The sequence below is a fragment of the Bactrocera neohumeralis genome, chromosome 2 (genome assembly GCF_024586455.1).
Source record: "Bactrocera neohumeralis isolate Rockhampton chromosome 2, APGP_CSIRO_Bneo_wtdbg2-racon-allhic-juicebox.fasta_v2, whole genome shotgun sequence".
In the NCBI taxonomy this organism is placed as follows: Eukaryota; Metazoa; Arthropoda; class Insecta; order Diptera; family Tephritidae; genus Bactrocera; species Bactrocera neohumeralis.
This window is the reverse complement of record NC_065919.1, coordinates 51,275,572-51,296,529: the sequence shown is the minus strand read 5'-3', so window position 1 is coordinate 51,296,529 and position 20,958 is coordinate 51,275,572. Positions and strand designations below refer to the sequence as shown.

Below are 20,958 nucleotides of genomic sequence, written 5' to 3'. Positions count from 1 at the left end.
TAACTGCCGTTGAATACCCTTCACAAATAAAAAAAAACCTTACAATAATTTGATTTTGATCGTTCATTTTGTATGACAGTTATATGCTATAACTGTCCGATCTGAATATGCGACATTTTGTGAAGAAACCTTATCAAATGAAAGTTTTCCATACAAGAAATTGATTTTGTTCGTTCAATTTATATGGCGACTGTATGTCATAATAGTGCGTTAATGTCAGTTCCAACAAATGAAACGATTATTGGGGGGAAAGGACGTAAACAAAATTTGAGATAGAAATCTCAATAACTGAGGGACTAGTTCAGTGTACACATGCAGACGGACAAACAAATCAGTTTATTTATACATTTTATAGGGTACCCGACGTTTCCTTCTGGGTGTTACAAACTTCGTGGCAAACTTAAAAAACCATGTTTAGGGTATAAAAACAACCAACAATTTAAATTATTTACATTACTTTTTATATAATTTTTACACTCCATTGATGTAATTTCTAATATCGTCAATTAAATGTGGTAGCTCCTTAGCGTCAAGTAAGATAATTTTGCGATAAGGTGTTAATGTCGCGTCGCCTTCTAGCCAATCTCCACTCATACCAACATCACACTCGTCTGCAACAGAATACTCGAATGAATTTACTGCTTTGGAACAAATTACTTCCTCTTCGGCATTCGTATATGTATCTTCAGCAGGTTTTCCCTTGCGTGCCTCTTTTCGGTAGAATTTAACTATCATTATAAAATAACTGAAGTTAAATTGCATGCCCTTCTGTTTAGCTGTTAGCACTTCTTTATGTAAATTCTCTAGTAACGGCACTGAGATTTGTGCTGGTATATTTATGAAACGTTCATTGATAAGAAATCCCACTGGTCGCCCCTCATTTCCGAGCACATCTCGTAGGTGTGTCAATACTGAATCTGGCGCATTTTTTTCAGCTCGCTGTATTATATATCCACGCAATTGCTCTATGCAAGCAATGTCCTTTTTTGCAGTCAAGTTGATGACTGTTGTAATACCAAATATTGTGCCTTCTTCAACCATATCATCGTCCATGTCACTCTCAGCACCATCTGGCTCGCATTGGCAAATAACACTGCCCACATAATTTTGAGCTTAAATAAGTAATAATTATTATAAACTGTGTTGTTAGTAAATAAATCAAAAATTTACCAATTATCATATCTGCCATTTGCATGGTGTTTACTGCCGCACGCAGAAACACGCGCTGTAAGAGTTGTGAAATTCCATGACAATCTGGATCAGTGGGGGCACGACCTTCGAAATCAATTTCCACTTCCTGAAACGTAATTACGTCTTTTTTGTGAAGTTGCTCGTTTTGTACTACTTTTACAAACCTCATTGCCGGTATATGCATCGGGATGAGGTTCATCATCATCATCATCCTCAATCGAGCTATCCGAATCGTCAGCTGTGGGGTCTTCCTCCATAGAATTCAAATTCTTCTTTTTATTTGCCGACATTATGAAATTAATTCAAGTTTTATTAACTAATAATTATTGAACAACACTACAATTATTAAAACAAAACTTGTTTTGTATCGAATCTGCTTCATTAACAGAACAGCTGATTGGCCTGCACGTGTTGCTTTCAGGCTGTTGCAATGAACACAGCATAAAACACAGAGTCGCACAAACCAGTTTTGTGTAATTTTAAAAATAAAATAATTAATTTGTTTTTTTTTTTTCAAATATATTAAGCTTTATAAACGGAAAAAAATTATAAAATGCTCTGTAGAATACAAAATATTTTTCTCTTACAATTAGGACGTTAAATACTTTAGTTTTAGTATATCGAATTCTTGAAAACATGATTTCATTGACTTTTCTGCTAATAGCTATTGGCAGCTCTAAAGAAAGAAATAATTGACATTTCATTTCGTCGGCTAGCAAAGAAAAAGTGCAATTTGTGTTGTTTTTGAAATCAAGCAAAAAGTATGCATACTGATCTATCTCCACATCTGCATACATCGGAGTGCAATAACTTGATTGAACAACTAAATAATTGTCATATTGAGGTAAACAAATATCCCCAAACGTAATATCCACTAGTTGTTACAGCTTACATAATTGTGTAATTCATTTTCAGAATACGTTTTCAAAATTTCTTGGCGTCTGCAACGATATTGATAACCAGTTGGTGAGGTGTTTAAAACGTGAACGTCAAGCACGTGCTGCAGCCAATCGCGTCAAAGCGGCCGAACGACAAGCTCGCTTAAAGGAGCGTCTAGTGTCCTCATAAACATTCTCATCTTTTAATACATCTTATAACTATAACAATGCCTACCGAACCAGAAGATCCACTTGAACCGTACTACTATAACCATGTGCCAGAAGTCATTGGTGGCATAGACGTCCCGTCCATTACAGAGGAATGGGTTGAAAATTATCCCAGTGTCGTGGACCGATTTTTCACACGTTACTATTACATTAAGGAAAGTCCAGAACCGGCACCCTATCAAGTACTTTTTCACTCCAATCGGGTTTGTTTAATTTGTTTGGCTCCAGAGCATCCCGCAATAAAAGACGGTATAAAATCATTCACCTTTGATATCGGCAATACAGATCGCAGTAAAAATACGGTGAAAGGAAAGGGCAAGAAAGGCGGTATGGTTCTGCAACATGACTCCACGCTAGCCATATTGACCAGCGAGCAAAATAAAGCGTACAAAATACCTAGTTGTGTACAAAGTAAATTAGTGGAAGTGAATACAGCGTGGGTTGAAGCACCAAAGCAATTGGAAACTGCCGCCGAAGGCGAAGGATATGTCGCTATTGTATTACCAAAACCTGAAGATTGCGAAAATATTAAACGTAGCCTATTAACACAAGCACAATATAACGAAAAGTGGACAGCGATAGAAATGAATGCTGCGCAGAAGTTGGCAAATGAGAGCAACGTTGCCAAAACTGAGCACAAATCTGCGCAAGCTGAACAAGAATCTGCAACGGTGGGAAAAGAAAATGCAGATGAATCATGAGTGCGGTTTTAATAAGTGTTTTGTTAATATTTGTGAATTTCTAAATAAATATGCTTGTTTTTTTTATTTAAATAGTTTTTATGTTCTGTTTGAAACAATTTTAATTTTTAAATTAAAAAAGAAAATGAAACTGTGTTGTGGCGGGCGAATTTTCAAATTAAAAATGAATAGGAAACTGTGTTGTGGCTTGAAAGTTATAACTTATGCTGGTACATAAAATTATGCAGTTTCAAAACCATTTGCGAGGTACTGATATAGAAATAATAGATAATGGAAGTCTATTTTAAGCTTGCTATACCATTAATTGATTAAAAGATGCGATTTGGTTTTTTCTAAGTTGTTTTTTATTTGTTGTTACAATTCAGAGTCTATCATTATGTCCAACATTACATTTAAATGTAAGCTCACTGATATTTCAGCTGGCGCAAATTGGCTAAATCATTTTTACATTAATTTGTCGATGTAATGCTTACAAGTTGATTTAAGTTTTAATTATTTTGTTTCTTATAAAAAATCATGCAACGTCTTCACTGTTTGTTTTGCTCTTTTTATTGCATTTTTCATTAAATTTTTTACATTTTACTCACTCAAATAAAAAAGAAAACTTATTAACTATGACAGGGTCTAAATTCACAATGCCTTTGGTGCAGTGCAGTGATAGTAGTTAAAATTATATGTACGATTTTTAATTACATTTATTACGTTTTATTTGTTTTTTTTTTTAACACGCAAACTTATATATTAATGCGCTCTCAATGGAAGCAAAAGAAAACGGAAAACATATTTTTGCAGTACATGGGACAGGACACACAGTGTGGGGATATACGAAATTATGTTTGTGCACAATTATTACAGAACAATTAAACAATTAATTTCAAAAAATAAATGCCTTCAATGGTTGTGCAAAGGGTTTAGTTGCTTTTGTAAGCGAAAAGTTAAAGCTTCGTTAAGGCGGAATTTCAAATTTGACGGGTTCGAATTCGGGCAACGTTTGCTGGTTAGATATTTTAAATGTAGTGTTAGCGATTAATTGTTTGTTACTGTTATTTTAGTCATCTCTCCCTCTATAATGCTTTTTCATGACCAATTCTCGAGAGTGTATTATATTTTTTACTATTATCTCTTTTGTCTCAGTCCCTCCCACTCGTTAAATTAGTTAGTAAGTAAATGTGTTCGTGTGTGTGTGTCTCTCTCTCTCTCTCTCTCTTCCTTAAGTATGTTTTAAGCTTTTGTATTTAAGGAATTTCGATCGACAGTTTTTTCACTTTTTTACTTTTATGATTTTGTTTTGTCTCGTTAAGTTGTAAAGTTTCAGCAAATTTGATTGTTTCGCTGTTAGATCGCTCACTCTCTCTCATTTTGTTTTTTTTTTTTCATAAATTATAACTAATGTCTCTCTCTCTTAGTCGGCAATTTGGTTCAATTTCGGTTATTATTTTAATTTTTTTTTTCTACTTTAAAATTGATCTTTTATTTGCTTTGAACGTGGTTCCCTTTCGCTCAAAACTCTTTTTACTCGTTTACATAAGCACATATGTCTGTGTGTAGCTGTCTTATTCTGTATTTGTCCAGTGCTTGTAGATCTTTCTTGATTTAGTTGATGTGCATTACTTTTTGGACAACTTTCAGTGCAGTTTTTGGTTTGAGTAGCTCAACTTTTCGTGCTCTTGCCAGAGCCTTTTGTTTCCGGTTCGCCATCTGCAGCTCCTTTGCTTTCAATGTTGGCGAGCGCCGATTCCGCCATCTTCTTATATTTACCAGCCAATTCAGGCAGATCATAAGCGATTGCTACATCCAGCTTAGTAATGGGGCAACCACGGAAGTACGTGCAGGTCTCAGCAAGTTTCTTAAACTCATAAAGCGGATTGAGGCGGAAGAAGTCGCGATAGACTTCGGGATCTGGCAAATCGTAACGTGAAATATTCGTCAGTGTTGAGAGTCCCTCATAGATGTGGTAGTTTTGTGGATGATTGATAATTTCATCGGCGATGCGTTTCTTATTGCCGAAGAGGGTCTTGTGGTTATAGTAGGTATTGAGGTAGCAATCCACCATTTTGGCATGATTGCGGACGCGCACCTACAACGCAAGCATAAAAGTTGTGCGTTTAAGTAATAATATTAAAAATTCGACTCTACTTGAAATACTTACAGCGAAACGACGCGCACTGGCGATTTTATGTTCGATCCTCTTGTCGACAGCGGTGCGCAAATCGCGCAGGAAGGCGCGCTCCTGCGCCAACAGCAGACGTGCTGGTGCGCCCTCCTGATAGGGATGCGACCACAACGATGATGTGTACACCAAAGGTGGCTGGGCAGAGGACATCAGCGGCGAGATATTCCAAATAAGTGCACTCTGTACGCGCAAAAGCTCCTCTGGTTTAACGGTGTCAGCTTTGTTCAATATAATACGTGTTTGATATTCACGTCCCTTAAGTTGATCCAATATAGCCTCGGTCTCGGGGCCAACATCAAGTTTGGCCGGATCGTAGACGAGGAATATGATATCGGCGCGATCGATAAACCACTGACAAGCATCGTTGAAGGGGAAAAGACGAGAGACCTGTTTGCGTACTTCCAAAATGCCGGGAATTTCAACGATGTTGACCTGAAATAAAGGATTTGTTTGTTCTTTCAGTTAAACTCAAAAGCGAATTTTTCTTCAACTGGAATGAGTATCCATAATCATATTATTGATTTTTACGTAAAGGAATGAACGGAAAAAAAGGAAACGTGGGAATGATGCGTATTTGTACTTAAAAGAAAAGAAGACAGTTGGGATCACAAAATTTAGGAAAATTTAGTTTAAGATTTCGTAAAACCAAAATTTCTTTTTGGAATATGATTGTATCTCTGTTTTTTAGATATTTTAGAAGGTCTGCATGAAACGAGAGACCAAATTCAATGAAAAACCGAGGCAAAAACTTGAACGAATATTATTCTTATTTCAAAAAGTAACATTCTTTAACACAAACGAAAGAAACGAAATGAGTTAAAGCTGGTCAGTAAAAAATAGCTTAGCTCAGTTGCCTCTTTAAAATTATGCAAAGCTGTCTTGAAAAAAATTACAGGGTTCAAGTTTGAGTGGTAATAGACTTCTTTGAAAACACTTTCGGTCTTGGGTTCTCGATAAGCAATTTCTAACTCTTGCGTGTCAAATTGATATTATCACTTAGAGAAGTAAACTAATATATATAAAAGTATTTAACGAAATCAGATTGATAATCCCGTTTTAAAAGATCTAATTTCCGAAGTACTGAATTGACTTTTGTTAGTGAAAATCGAAAAGTTCGGTCACTGTTGGTCGAGGAGTGAGCTTTTCCTCTCACAAGAAGAGTTTTTGATATTTTTCGATTGCTGGGTTGGATCTAGCTCAACTTGTTTGACTTTTCTTCGCTCCTAAATGGAGGTTTTTCGAATGCTGGCCTGGTCCTAGCTCTTCAATTTAATTTTTCTTAAAAACCCTTTTATATTTCAGAATTTATTCCGAAATGACGATTCACCCAAAGCTTTGGGAGTTCAAAAATATCGAGGCATTTCAATGCTTGCAATACAGACGCCGAACATTTATTTGAAAGTGTACCTGCGCGATCGGCGACGGAAGACAAGTGCAGCGTGACTTTGTTGCCTTTGTTTACTTTCTCAAAATAGATGGCAAAATATGCTGAGAGCTCTTTAAATGCAATAAATGCACAATGCACTCAAATTCACAGGCCATTATAATTTCAAAGAGTTAATAGTGAGCTGACACTCAATTATTGAGTAAAAACTCAAAACTTTTGAGTGAAAATACAAATATATTCTGAGTGCTACGCTCTCAGTTCACGATCGAATTTCTCTCCCGGCTTTAAACTCACTCATAATGGAGTAATTTTTGTGCAGTGAGTGAGTTACATGCGTTAAGTGTTAACGGTGCCTACAACAGTGGGCGGCATTGCTCTGCCACCAAGTGTTATACACTTATAGACACATTGCACATGATATGCAATTACATTAATTTGTTTATGTGTAGTATGTATTTTTCTCTCGAAAGATAATTCTAAAAATATTTGCTTTTCATAAACAAAAAAGCAAGAAAACGAAACAAAAACTACGAACGACCACTCAACAGGCACTATTACAACCTCAAAGAGTGTGTTTGTCTTTAGCTTTGTGTAATTTGTTGTTGTTCTTCTTCTTTCAGTTTAGTTGTAATTTTCTCCACACTTTTGTTGCCAATACACGGGCAGTTAAGACCATTTCGAGGTCACCACAAAGCATATTATTTATATTTAAATATTTTCTATGACATTGACGTCATCACATACAATGAGGAATGCTAAAGACGCCACTTGGGCGCATCATCATTACACGCAGACGCACACACTCACCTTTTCCAACAATTTGTTTGGCATTTTCAGCCCACGTAGACGTTCTTCCAAGCCTTCACCGAATTTCTGCAAGCCAGAGAAGGTGTAGTCAGCGGCGAGCTGTGTGCCGTCCAGCACCTCAGTCTCATTGCCCCATGTCAGGATGTTGAAGTAGGCAGGTGAAGGTTCCGCGCCTGCAGTTCGAGAGTTGTTAGAGTTATTCTAATTATCTATGTATATATGCAGTTGTCATTACCTGATCGCAATGAGTGTGGCGTATATTCATTGCCAGTTAGGTAGTTTATGATAGTCGATTTGCCACCCGACCATGGCCCCATAAACAATACCAATGGCTTCGAAAAGATTTCCGGATCACTGAAGTGACGATTACTCAAGTCACGGTATTTGTAGAGCGTTTCCAAAGGCTTGATGGCGCTCTCGTAGATGCGCTTAATGTCGCGCAAAATGATCTCGGCCACATTGTCCACGGCCTTCTCGCGTGCGTTGAATTCAGTGTTCAGTTGCAGCAGCTCGGTAATGTGATCGCGGCTGCGGAGCTGCGCAGGTATTTCGCCTTCCTAAGAAATATATATATATATAAATAAATTTAAAAAATTGGAAACATAGATCTGCTTTCACAATATTTTATGAACAAATCTCTCGACGCACTTACCCACAACAATTCGTCTTCCGGTTTGGTGTCATCTTCTGGTTTCGAATCGTCTTCCTTCTCCTCATGCTCCTCACCATCGTCATCATCGTGCTCATTCGGTATACCATCGCCATCGCGGTCGGTGTCGTGTTCATTTGGTATGCCATCGCCATCGATGTCATCATCCTTATGATCGGGCACGCCGTCACCATCTTTGTCATCATCTTCATGGTCTGGTATGCCATCACCGTCAATATCGCCTGGTTTTTCTTGGCTGGGTTCCTCTTGCTCTTCACCAGCTTCAACAGAGACTGGTTCAGCGCCAACATCACGTTTTTGTCTGGACGCCACCTCTTCTGCCTCGAGACTGTCCTCGTCATGTATATTAGGTACGCCATCACCGTCAACGTCACGGTCGTGTACGTTTGGTATGCCATCACCGTCCATGTCGTCGTCTACCTCATTTGGCTTAAGGTCACCGTCAATGTCGCTGTCATCATCATTGGGAATGCCATCACCATCAATATCCAAACTCTTGGGTTCCTCTTCATTGGGCATACCATCTCCATCAACATCATGGTCACGTTCATTCGGTATGCCATCTCCATCGATATCGACGTCATCGTGATTGAGCACGCCATCGCCATCAATATCTTTATCCGCCTCGTTCGGTTCACCATCGCCATCGATGTCATTATCTTGTTCATTAGCCACGCCATCACCATCAATATCATCGTCTTGTTCATTTTTAATGCCATCGCCATCAATGTCTTCATCACTCTCATTTGGTACGCCATCACCATCAATGTCAGCATCATCTTCATTCGATACACCATCACCATCGATGTCATCATCATCCTTATTTGGTATGCCATCACCGTCCAAATCGGCGTCCTCGTCATTCGGTATGCCATCACCATCGATATCCTCGTCCTCATCATTTGGTATGCCATCACCATCGATGTCATTGTCCTTTTCATTTGGTATGCCATCGCCATCGATGTCATCGTCCTGATCGTTGGGTATGCCATCACCATCAATATCATTGTCTTGTTCATTTGGTATGCCATCGCCATCTATATCGTCATCTTGGCTATTTGGTATACCATCACCATCGATATCATCGTCTTGATCGTTGGGTATGCCGTCACCATCGATATCATCGTCCTGATCATTCGGTATGCCATCACCGTCAATGTCATCATCTTCTTCATTGGGTATGCCATCACCATCTAGATCATTATCGTTGGCATTGCTAACACCGTCGCCATCAATATCCTTATCGACAATATTCGGCACACCATCACCGTCAAGATCATGATCGATCACATTTGGTACGCCATCACCATCGATATCGCGATCGTCAACATTCAATACACCATCACCATCGATATCGGGATCGCGTTCATTTGGTATAACATCACCATCGATGTCATCGTCCTCTTCATTCAAAATACCATCACCGTCCATATCTTCATCTTGTTCATTTGGCTTATTATCACCATCAATATCGGTATCATCTTCATTGCGTATGCCATCACCATCCGTATCGATAGATTTCTCTTCTTCTTCCTCCACGGATTCGGCATCGGTTATTTCGACAGTCTCCTTTTCATCGCCAACCGGTTGATCGGATTGCATTTCACCAGAGTCGATTGCATTGTCGTCTTGCTGATCGGGTTCATTGTTCGTTGAGACTTCGGCGGATATAGTTTCGGCACTAGGGATATCACCTGCCTCTGGTGTGTTAAATAATATGAAGAAGAAGTCTTTATTAATAAATATTATTTCAAATGTTTCTCAAAGCAAACTTTTGTAGGATTCGTAACATGAACTGGTTTCTTATAGGGATTCTTAGTATATAAGCTGGAAATACCGAGACTTCCTCCTTTTTGCCTAATTGAAATTGTGTTCTATATAATGTTGAAACAAATTTCGTCCAGAACCTATCAGCAGGGTATTATTTGAGCGAGGTGTTTTTGATAAATGCTATGAAATTCTTACAATCGTTTAGTATTGCCTTACAAAATGAGGGAAAATTCTGCATAATGTGCAAAAGTATTGTTTTCCAGTACGTTAGTGAACTGGTGGAAAATAGAGAATAGCTGTAGAAAAGAAGAATTAAAGTGACGGTAACTAAACTTGTTTCTGAAAGGACCTTAACCGCAGCAATAGTTCGATCGTTTTCGAAATCCTTTAGGATCATATTTTTATGCCTTAATCTTAAGTCTGGAGGATGGAGCCATATATAGAAGTTCACGCAAGTGAGGAAAGTTCTCCGAGCGTCATTCACTTGGGAGTGGCCAAAAACGATTTGTTTACATATGGCGCAAGCATCTCACGACTTCCGGTCGCCTAAAAATATTCGTTTCAAGCCGAGCTATAATGGGAAAGCGAAGTGTTTCTCCCCAGGGTTGTGCGCTGGATTTGGGGCCCGCCACGTAAAAAACACCCCCATGAAAAGAAGAAAACAGCCTCGGATGAGAGACCCCCCGTTTGATGATGACCACTTCAAACGCACTAAGGATTACGATTTAAGGGCATGCAATTGGAATGTTCGGTCTCTTAATTGGGAAGGTGCCGCTGCTCAACTATTTGATGTCTTCCTTATAACCGTGTAAGTGGTGTCTACGCCAATAAAGAATCATTTGTGTTAAGGTATATTTTCGGTAAAATGGTGTGAATTCATGCACTGTACTGTTAATTAAGAAAGATCTTTGGTGTTTTATTATGAGGTTGTGTTGAAGGTCGATCAATTTATCATACAGAACATGTAAATATTGAAATAGTTGAAGAATGAGATAGCGTCCTGTCGCTATATCCGTCCTTTGGAGGGGCAGTACTTTCACGTGTGCTGACTTGAGATCATTCTTGTTTGATTCCAACTATGAATGTATTCAAAGCCTATATATCTATATGTCTATATGCTAGAGCTGCTAAATCAAGTCAACATAATCATGCATTTTCGGGATCTAAATTAAGCAGAAGATTGACTAGTATTCAAGACGTTACTCTTAACACCATTATTTTAACAGCATTTTCGAAAAACAATGTGGAGCTATCTGCTTTGAATTTTATTCGGAACATTCAAGAAAGCTTTAGAATCTGGTTTGAACATTTACAAAATTAAGGTGTTGAGTTGAATGAGCCACTTCCGAAGTTTTTCGCTTAAGAAGGTGCATTATTTGCTTTCTTAGAAGGAAGTAGGCAAGCCCAATGAGCATGTAACTATCTTTTAGAGCTACGTGGGTTCAATTATCGGTCGAAGCAGTGTTGAGCTCTCGGTCGGTCAAGTCAAGCAAAGAGCTAATTTACTGACTTTGGAAGGAATATATCATATGAGGGACCCTATTTAGATGAAAAATTCTATAATAGTGTACAGCTGTTGGCGTACGCCGATGATATTAATATTATTGGTCTCAACAACTGCGTTGTTAGTTCTGCTTTCTCCAGATTGGACAAGAAAGCGAAGCAAATGGGTCTCGTAGTGAATGAGAGCAACACGAAATATCTCCTGTCATCAAACAAAGAGTCGTCGCACACACGACTTGGCTCCCACGCCATTGTTGACAGTCATCAATTCAAAGTCGGAGATAATTTCGTCTATTTTGGAACCAGCATTAACACCAACAACAACGACAGCATCGAAATTCAATGAAGAATAACTCTTGCAAACAGAGGCTACTTCGAACTGAATAGGCAATTGAGAAGTAAAGTCCTCTCTCGACGAACAAAAACTAAATTATATAAGTCATGCTATATCGTGCAGAGGCACGGACAACGACAATATCTGATGAGTTGACGTTACGAAATTTCGAGAGAAAGGTTCTGCGGAAGATTTATGGTTCATTGCGCATTGGTATTCGCCGTTACCGCAGTCGGTGGAATGATGAGCTGTGCGAGATATATAGTAGGACGGCATTCACATAGTTTAGCGAATCAAGAAACAGCGGCTACGTAGGCTGGGCCATGTCGTCCGAATGGATGAAAACACTCCAGCTCTGAAAGTATTCGACGCAGTACCCGCCAGGGGAAGCAGAGGAGGAGGAAGATCTCCACTTAGTTGGAAAGACCAGGTGGAGAAGGACCTGGCTGCACTTGGTATCTCGAATTGGCGTCAAACAGCGGAAAAGGAAGAACGACCGGCGCGCTGTTGTAACTCGGTGTATATCCACGTAATCGTTGTCTACGTCAATAAAGAAGTAGAAGAGGTGAAGGTAAAGTATTGTTGCATGTACATACATAAATTATCGGACGAAAAATATCTTGCAGTGCAAACTGGATATGAGAATGTGTGAAATTAAGAGATTTGGTGCCTTGTTTTAACACGCCTCTTGCGCGTGACAAGTTAACACAGAAACCGGAGACTCTCCATTGAAGTAAAATGTGAACGGATATTCATAAATAATTTACGCACACATACATAAGTAAGCGTTAAGTACACTTCCACTTTCGCGCTGGCCGACATTTCATTCAATTGTCTTAAATTATTAGCCAATACATGAATATGGACGTGTTTGACAAGTTTTATGGCCGCCAAATGGCTTTTGAAAAATCTTAAAAATCAGTCATACACACACAGACACACACACACACATGCTTATGCAAGTACATACATATAGTGTAGGTAAATTACGGTAATTTGTGAAATGTTAAATTATACTTTTATGTATTCTTAAATGTGTTACTTGCTTGGTGCTTAAGTGTACTTTTGGTGCTGTGCCAAGGAAAAAATATGGCGTGCACAACAACAACAAATGTAGACAGCGTTTGAAAATGGAAAAATAGAATTATGTTTTTCGGAATGTAAAAGCTTGCATGGAGGACAAATGAGCAATTCGCGTGCACAAATTTGTGGTTTACTAGAGGAAAATTTATCAGCTGAGAGAATGCTGCGTCTATTTACATATGTACAAACACACATACAAGCATATGCGTGTAACGGTCGAAAAGTATTGACAGTTCGCCACTCAAGGCTTCACACCTTACGACATGTGTGCCAATGGTGCTTGTCAACGGCCATATTGCCGCTCATTCATGAATACTTGTTTTTAAAACCCACACACACACATACACACACACACATGCATTTAGATACTCACCTATGCCATCGCTGGGTTCACCTGTTTTCAGTTCGTTTATCGCCTTTTCAATATAGGGACGGCATTGAGCTTCGCTCGGTCCAACATTGGAGTCGTCGCCACTGACGAAGGCACCTGGCGGATAAAGAGAAACATTTTAGTGAAATTCACCAAACACTTTTGGCTGTAATAAAGCATTTTTTCGCGCAGCATTTGGCGCAATTAATTAATTTGCGCTAACGAATGCGTTTTACCGTTGTTTCAGTTAGCATTTATGCTTGGTTATCATTGTTGTTGCATGGTATTTGAATTTTACACACATAATTACAAAGCGGTACATGAAATATTTACGCTGACAGCGGCGCTGCTCGGCGCTGTGCGGCGTTTTTGTTATGCAAACTTGACATTATCTTATTTTATTAGCGATTAATAATAAGAATTTTATTTTTAAATATATACACACATACACTATGCATGTATGTGTGTATTTTTCGAAATTTCTGCGGTAGCTTCGCTGTGCCTTCAGCGTTGGTGCTGGCTTTTTGCCCATTTTCTTCACGCTTTGCACGCCTTCTTACTAGCCCAACGCATACGCAACACCACACACACACACACAAACGTACACGCACTCATATTATATGTATGTATGTATATATTTGTAAGTACTTTTTTAATTAAACACAGTTCGCTTCAATTACTTTTAGCTTTAACAATATTTTTTTTCAACTTTCGTCATGCTTCTGCCAGCTTTGGTTCATCAATCACGGCGCACTGTCGTCAATTTCGCAGCTTCACACACACACCTTCCTGCTGCGCGTCGTTTTCATGGTCGCCGTTGGCTAAACACATGCTTGTTGCTACATTTCTAGCAAATTATCGGCGAAATTAATTGATTATTGTCGCTTTATGAGCTTTTGCGTTCACAGCTTTCATTTGCCATTCAAAAGCACACATTTTCATTACACATAAGTATATACATATGTGTGTATATGTGTGAGTGTCTCTATTCTATATTTGTGAGTTTACTTATCACCCGGTCAAGGTTTCCATATGCCGCGTGTGGGCGTTTCGTACACAAGGCGAAACTCACAGGCCCCCACCGCCGCGCCGCTCAGTGGGCGAAGCTTGTTGATTTTTTTGTTTTCGAAATTTGAAAAGTACTGACAAATGTGAGGAAAGCTGTGCATATGACGTTTTAATGAGTGTTTAAGTTTGTGGCTGTGTGGGTTTGTGTATATGAAAAATTAATTTTGTGTTTGTGTGATTTAAAAAAATCTTTATTTAAATAAATATTGAACAAAATTTAAACAGAAAAATTCTGAAGCTAATAACTAATCTCACAAAAGACTAATAGTTATAGTATACAAATACTTGTACATATTTTTTTTTTTATTTTACAGACATTCTCCACTTGGAAAAAAAAAAATAAAAATTAATTTATTAGAGAATGAGTTGGAGGCTCTTGATTTCTGTTGTAAATTTGTTTTGCTGAGTAAGTATTTGTTATTTATGTATATTAAAAAATTAATCCGTTAAATCGGTGTCATCTTGAATTGAAATTTGCTCAACCAAATTTCAAAATTTTATCATTGAAGACAACATTGCACGATCTAAAGAAATCTAGACAGTATCGTAAGGCCCTACTTAATTTTTAATTGACGTTGTCTGTGTATAACAATCAGTCCATTGTATCCCAATCTATATTTCAATGGCCTTTGAAAAAATTATGCCGTATGTTTTCATAATGGACTCTGAGCAATGTGAGCACTTACTCAACTGCACCGGAATCGAAATTTTATCCGGCCAAGAACTGTCAACGGCACTGTAAGTTCTAATTTCTCCAAGGTTGGACAAAGAAGCGAAGCAAATGGGTCCGGTAGTCAACGAGAGAAAGACGAAATATCTCCTGTCATCAAACTTCTGGTACCATGGGGAGTAGGAGCTCTTGGAATTTACTCCAACCTGCTCATGCGGACTGGCCCCTTGGGAAGTATCGTGGTGGTTGTGGTTAAAACCCAAATGCGGGACGAACTGACTTTGTCAGTTGAATGTGGAGTTGCATTGCCATAAGGTGGCGGACCCACAGCACGGCAAAGATTTTAGATGGGCCTCAAATCCGACCAGGGTGGTTAGTTTGGCCATTACAAACTGCCAATTGGTACTGGAAATGCCTAGCATTCTCAGGGCGCTGATCAACGCTGTGCTTTTGAGCGCTGTGAGGTAAGGCTGTCGTCAGCAGGTACCCGTGTTAAACACCCCGGACGTTGTCATCAAACAAACAGCCGTCGGACTCGCGACTGGGCTTCCATGTCACTGTTGACAGTCGTAATTTCGAAGTCGTAGATAATTTCGTCTAACTTGCAACCACCAACAACAATGTCGGTCTCGAAATCCAACGCAGAATAACTCTTGTCAACAGATGCTACTACGGCCTGAGTAGGCAATTCAGATGTAAAGTCTTGTCTCGGTGAACAAAGACAAAACTGTACAAGTCACTCATCATCCCCGTCCTGCTATATGGGTGCAGAGGCATGGACGATGACAACATCTAATGAGTCGGCGTTACGAGTTTTCGAGAGAAAGGTTCTGCGGTAGATTTATGGTCCTTTTCACATTGGCCGCGGCGAATACCGCATTCGATGGAACAATGAGCTGTTCGAGATTTACACATCGTCCAAATATTTCTTTCTAGGTTTATTATCAAACAATACTTTCTACTTATTGAAATACAAGGTGCGTTCTAAAGTAAACAGGAATTTAAAAAAAAACAAAACAAATGGTTTTGTTTTGCAAAATCAATTTATTTTATTTAAAATAGTCTCCTTCTGCTTCAATACAGCTTTTTGCATGGTCCAAAAGCATGTCGAACGAGTGTTTTAGCTCGATGGCCGGTATGGGCGCCAGTATGCCCAATAACTTCACTTCAAATCAATGAAATGTCATGAAATTCTCACTGGACAATCGATAAAGATAGCAGACTCTAACGCACCAGTCGACATATAGATAGCGCCACCAGGGGGCGCTAGATTTAAAAAGTCCTGTTTACTTTGGAACGCACCTTGTAGCAACCAATGAGCTGAACATTATTTAATAAGGACATATTTCGCACTGTCGGTGGGATTGTGACAATGGGGACTACATACAAAGCCTTTTAAAGTATTGCCATTTTCGTAATAAAAAATGTAGAAAATATTTCAAAGCATTACATTTGACTAAGGCTGCCAACGGCATGTAATAATGTGAAAGTAATAGTTTAAAGAAGATACACTTTATATAAAAATAAATAATTTTCTTCTTGCCAAAATGTTTTTATATCGCAAAACTTGATTGATCGTGGGAAGCGAACTTTACTTATGATGTCAAGCATTCGCCATCAATAAATACCAAATATATACGTGTCTTTTCATAAACACATAATCGTACGAGTATATAGTATTTATAATAATCGTACAATTATGCGACGCATATGCTTGGACAAGAAATATAAATTGCTCATACGCCAAGGTGAACGTTATAACTTCTGTAATGGTACTGACTATATTATATAACACTACTATACTGTTTAACGTTTTTTATATAAAGAACGAGTTGTAAATACATAGTAATTATACAATATATTGCTTTAGTTGACAATTGAAATTAACTGGAATAAAGAAAAGGAAAATATGAAATATTAGCGATTAATATGAAATATTGTATTAGCGATATTAATCGCTAAATATCAGCGGTGTCATAAATATGACTAGTCGAATTTTCAATGACATCGATTTTGGTTTGCTCAATAGACTCTAAATCTTAAATATTTCCTGCCAAAAATGTGTAGTCTACATCCCTGAAGATTACTCTGGTCAACATGAATCATTACTTCTGCCAATATATGGTATTGCCTATAGAAACGAAAACTCCTGAGTTAACAGAAGTTGTCTGCGGACAACTGAACGCTTTTTACATATTAGACCGAAATATATTCATATATTAAAGCAACTTCTCATACAATTTTGCGATTTTAATTTTTTTGCAAGCCGTAAGCACTGGCAGCTAATGCTTATTACTCTGTAAGATAATAATTGTATTATAATTTTTCATTTAATAAATAAATAAATTATAATAAATTTTTTAGATTATAGGGAAAAATTATCTAGAAAAAAATATCATTTTCAGAGAAATAATGATTAATATTGCTTGATATATATAATAACTTCCTCAATTTTGCTGAATGATATTGAAACAGATTGCAAATAAATAAAAGTAAACATGAATTATATACATATATAGGATATCTATACTATTTATATATATATTGATGAGCATCTGAGGGTGAAAAGTATCAATTTTCCGAAATCCAAATATCTAATCAATATGAAAAAAGGGCTTTGTTAATGGCCCCATGGTAGGCGAGAGGAGGCAGCTATCGGAGCGTATCCTTGTAAATAACATAAGAATTAGCATGAAGACATGCTTAACTTCAGTTAAAGCTATAATACCCTTGACAGGTGCATTTCTTATAGAATAAAAGGGTATAAAAATAGTTTTATTTTGATTTTGATCGGCCAGTTTGTATGGCAACATATGCTATAATGGTCCGTTCCGAGTAACATATATATTGGTGAATCTGCCAAATTTCGGTAAGATATCTTGTCAAATAAAAAAGTTTTTATGCAAGGACCTGGTTTCGATCGTTCAGTTTGTATGGTAGCTTATAATGGTTTCGACAAATTGGCGGCTTTTTGGGTAATAAAAGACGTGAGCAAAATTTCAAATCGAAATCTTAAAAACTGAGGGACGAACAATCGAATGTATGCTATTATCGAACTAGTTCTTGAAGAACGGACAGAAAGACATGGCTAAATCGACTCAGCTCCTCATAGACTAAAAGGGAGGTTATCAGACGTTTTTCGCATGGAAAAAATGCAATCGAACCTTAGTTGGAATTTGTGCTGAACCTCGATTCTGATTGAAGGTGATCATTGTCCCCCAAAAAAAAATTGTAGTTAAAAATAAATGTATGGATTTTACTTAAAAAATCGATAAATGCATTGGGTTATATTTTGCTTTGAAATCATCATATGTAAATCAGAAAAAATGGAGGTTTTTAAGAAGCCTAGCGTTGTTTAAAATTCCAAATTGCTATCATTGGACTGCTGACAAGCTAAGACAGTATATTTTCTTGTGAGAATCGAAAAAAAAAATTGAACGAAAGTAAATTAAAATAAATTTACATTTAAAAAAACCAATTTCTTTGGCACGTTGCCTCGGAGTCTTTGGCGAGCGCATTCGCCTTGTTTCAAACAGAAGAGAATACATTATATATTTTTTGTTTTTAAAATCCTAACCAACAGAATTTCACTAGCATACCGCTGCTTTTTATGATTTCAATGATTTGTTTAGCTTTTGCTTCATTGCTAAAATTAAATGGTTACAAATAGTGGCTGGTGAAAGCGGTACGCGGTGTTTGCTGGAGGCGTTGATCAGCAGCACCTACTGCCTAGCCACCGAGCGACACATGAAGCAGTGGGGGCAGCGGCATGCAGTTGCCGACACACCGGGCAGCCGTTGCTACGACACTCTGTGTCGTCCAATGTCGCCTTCAGCGATTTTTCTTTGCTTTCCCTGCTCTGTTTCTGAGCGAGTGTTTCTCAACCAACGCGAAAGTATTTGAATTTTTAGATTTTTTTTATTAAATTTTTTCTTTTGGCTAGATTTCTTTCGCAAAACATACACTCGTCGCCACGAATGCGAGTAACTCAACAGCACGACAGATAGCAGCCTTATCTTTGGTCCGTACATCAGTTGCACTCGAGCGCGCGAACAGTTACACTCAGTGGCCACGAACACCAAACGGCCAGCAAAGAACGAACGCGATCCGCAACACGAAACAGCCACAAAATAGCGAAAATATTTTTAAAATATTATTTTTCAACAAAATTTTCAAAAAACGACAACAACTAAAAGTGCCAACAACAAAAAAATTGCATAATAAATCGCTACGACTACTTTCACTCGGTGTTGTTGTTGCTCGGCTATATATTATTATGATTGCTGCTGTAGCAACATCTAGCTTCGAGCATATTTTTTAGCTTTTAGCTGTTGTTTCTTTTTGTGTTTGTTGTTGCTTGGCCGCTGCTGTCGCTTGTGCCACATACACACTTACAGCCGTGCACATACATACACACAAAAATTTGCGTATGTATAAGAGGGCGCGCGGTGACACTGCTGCGCGTATACAGCCAACCCAAATTGTTGTTGTTATTATTTTTGTTGTTGCTATTATGGCTGTTAGCTAGGGTGCTGCGTGCGACAGCGACAAAATCTTGTGTGTTGGCCTTTGCCTACAAAAAATATTATATAATCTTTCAGCGATATTTCATATGATTTGCACTACACTGGCGAGAAAAAGTCTTTATTCTCGCTTGTTTCGATATTTTTTGTTGCTTTTTCAATTTGAATAACACAGTTATGTCCTCACTGCTTGATAATAATGTCTTTTGGCGTAATTTCAGTGTGTTTTTCACAATGTCCTTAATGTCCTTGAACTTTATGCAACAACAATTATAACCACAGCTGAGCTTTTGTTATATTTAAATATAATTTTTTATTTATTTTTTTTTAACATATTTTAAAATTTTTTTAAATTTCTTTTTTGGTTTTTTTTGCATTTTTTTGGATTTTTCATATGTGTATTTGCCTCAGTGGCGCTTCACCTACCATTAAATGAGACGGCCGACAGGATTAGTCCGCACAGGACCAAAAATGTAAACCGCCCCATGATTTGTCGTGAATTCCTTGTTTTGGTTCAATACTCCTCTCCAATCTTTGTGTGTTTCGTTAGTACTTAAGTCACTTCATAAATTTAGATTTTTTTCTAAATCAATATGTTAGGTTGCAAAAATGATTATCTGCTGCGCCCTCGTATTCTGCATTAATATAAAACTTTAATTTATATTTCGTCGTGAAATGCACTACAACAAAATATATTAAAAAAAATAAATAAAAATATTTATAATAAAATTTTGCTGGCCAGAAAACGCGTTTTTTAATGCTGCGTATAGAAAATTTCGAACCAAATAAAAAAAAAAATATTAAAAAAAAGAAAATAAAAATTAAAATAATTATGCAGTTGAGCACACAAAGCACTAGATGATTTCGAAATCATGCATCCGCGCGTATGGCTGCCGTTTCACGTCGTTCGTTCGGTTTCGTTTAAAAAATTCGTTTCGTAAAAAATATTTCTTCGCACGACTAACACAAGATCTTCTTTTCAGTTATATATTTATTCCTTTTTAATTAATTTCATAATTATTTATGAATAAATTATTTTCGTTTAGCAGGACATCCGTGGCTTGGGTAATCCTTTGTGTCCCTGCCAACGAATGCCAGCTAATAAATATATTTGATTTGCTTGTGCTATAGTTGTATGATTTATATATATATATATATATATATTGATATATATGTATTGCTTCGCGTTTCGCCAAGTGACTGCGTTTCTGCAATCTGCTGTGTAACCGTTTTGCATATGCACCAAAAATATTTCAAAAAATATATAAGTTTGAAATCTGTTGCACCAAAAAAAATTCTTAATTCTGAAAAAATATATATTTTTAATACGAGTACGTGTATACGAGTCGGTCGATCTCTCCCGGTCCAAAACCAATTCGTAACATAGCAAGGAGATCTCACAATTTTACCTTGTGACCGCGAAAATTTTTGATATTTTCATATTGAAAGTCCACATAATATTTCACTGACAAAATTTTAGTGATTTTTGAGTGAAACTCATTTGTGAGCGCTTTTTTTTTGGCTGAGTATTGCCAACGTGATGGCTTTTCTTTTAATAAAGCGCTCAACCGAAGGGAAACTCATCAATTGCAGCTTAATATG

The 20,958-nt window shown here is 37.6% G+C and overlaps 4 protein-coding genes across 4 annotated transcripts; 2 read left to right on the top strand and 2 right to left on the bottom strand.

Annotated features, from left to right (window-relative positions):
- Positions 1–457: 457 nt before the first annotated feature.
- On the bottom strand, positions 458–1,594 carry LOC126756638 (protein BCCIP homolog). The gene is made up of 3 exons (XM_050469854.1): positions 1,356–1,594; positions 1,171–1,297; positions 458–1,112 (listed from the first exon to the last, which is right to left on the bottom strand). The coding sequence occupies exons 1-3, from the start codon at positions 1,479–1,481 to the stop codon at positions 472–474; spliced, it is 894 nt and encodes a 297-aa protein (XP_050325811.1). The 5' UTR covers positions 1,482–1,594; the 3' UTR covers positions 458–471.
- A 289-nt stretch (positions 1,595–1,883) lies between these two features.
- On the top strand, positions 1,884–2,259 carry LOC126767636 (COX assembly mitochondrial protein 2 homolog). The gene is made up of 2 exons (XM_050485104.1): positions 1,884–2,035; positions 2,107–2,259. The coding sequence occupies exons 1-2, from the start codon at positions 1,955–1,957 to the stop codon at positions 2,257–2,259; spliced, it is 234 nt and encodes a 77-aa protein (XP_050341061.1). The 5' UTR covers positions 1,884–1,954.
- Positions 2,260–2,296: 37 nt separating this feature from the next.
- LOC126767632 (protein Abitram) lies at positions 2,297–3,064 on the top strand. The gene has a single exon (XM_050485101.1). It carries the CDS (start codon positions 2,297–2,299, stop codon positions 2,996–2,998), a length of 702 nt encoding a protein of 233 aa, XP_050341058.1. The 3' UTR covers positions 2,999–3,064.
- Positions 3,065–3,319: 255 nt separating this feature from the next.
- On the bottom strand, positions 3,320–20,574 carry LOC126767624 (serine-aspartate repeat-containing protein I). Its single transcript, XM_050485086.1, has 8 exons — positions 20,205–20,574; positions 19,783–20,036; positions 13,099–13,212; positions 8,018–9,735; positions 7,601–7,922; positions 7,366–7,538; positions 5,148–5,603; positions 3,320–5,075 (listed from the first exon to the last, which is right to left on the bottom strand). Exons 2-8 carry the CDS (start codon positions 19,841–19,843, stop codon positions 4,650–4,652), a joined length of 3,270 nt encoding a protein of 1,089 aa, XP_050341043.1. The 5' UTR covers positions 19,844–20,036; positions 20,205–20,574; the 3' UTR covers positions 3,320–4,649.
- Positions 20,575–20,958: the final 384 nt, after the last annotated feature.

What these genes read in the sequence shown, in the direction of transcription:
- LOC126767632 (XM_050485101.1), top strand. Translation starts at nt 2,297, where the DNA reads ATGCCTACCGAACCAGAAGATCCACTTGAACCGTACTACTATAACCAT.
- LOC126756638 (XM_050469854.1), bottom strand. Translation starts at nt 1,481, where the DNA reads ATGTCGGCAAATAAAAAGAAGAATTTGAATTCTATGGAGGAAGACCCC. An exon ending in ATGCATATACCGGCAATGAG is followed by an intron (nt 1,298 to 1,355) that starts GTTTGTAAAAGT and finishes ATTACGTTTCAG; the next exon opens with GAAGTGGAAATTGATTTCGA. An exon ending in AATGGCAGATATGATAATTG is followed by an intron (nt 1,113 to 1,170) that starts GTAAATTTTTGA and finishes TACTTATTTAAG; the next exon opens with CTCAAAATTATGTGGGCAGT.
- LOC126767624 (XM_050485086.1), bottom strand. Translation starts at nt 19,843, where the DNA reads ATGGGGCGGTTTACATTTTTGGTCCTGTGCGGACTAATCCTGTCGGCC. An exon ending in GTCGGCCGTCTCATTTAATG is followed by an intron (nt 13,213 to 19,782) that starts GTAGGTGAAGCG and finishes TTTATCCGCCAG; the next exon opens with GTGCCTTCGTCAGTGGCGAC. An exon ending in CGGAAGACGAATTGTTGTGG is followed by an intron (nt 7,923 to 8,017) that starts GTAAGTGCGTCG and finishes TATATTTCTTAG; the next exon opens with GAAGGCGAAATACCTGCGCA.
- LOC126767636 (XM_050485104.1), top strand. Translation starts at nt 1,955, where the DNA reads ATGCATACTGATCTATCTCCACATCTGCATACATCGGAGTGCAATAAC. An exon ending in TAAATAATTGTCATATTGAG is followed by an intron (nt 2,036 to 2,106) that starts GTAAACAAATAT and finishes ATTCATTTTCAG; the next exon opens with AATACGTTTTCAAAATTTCT.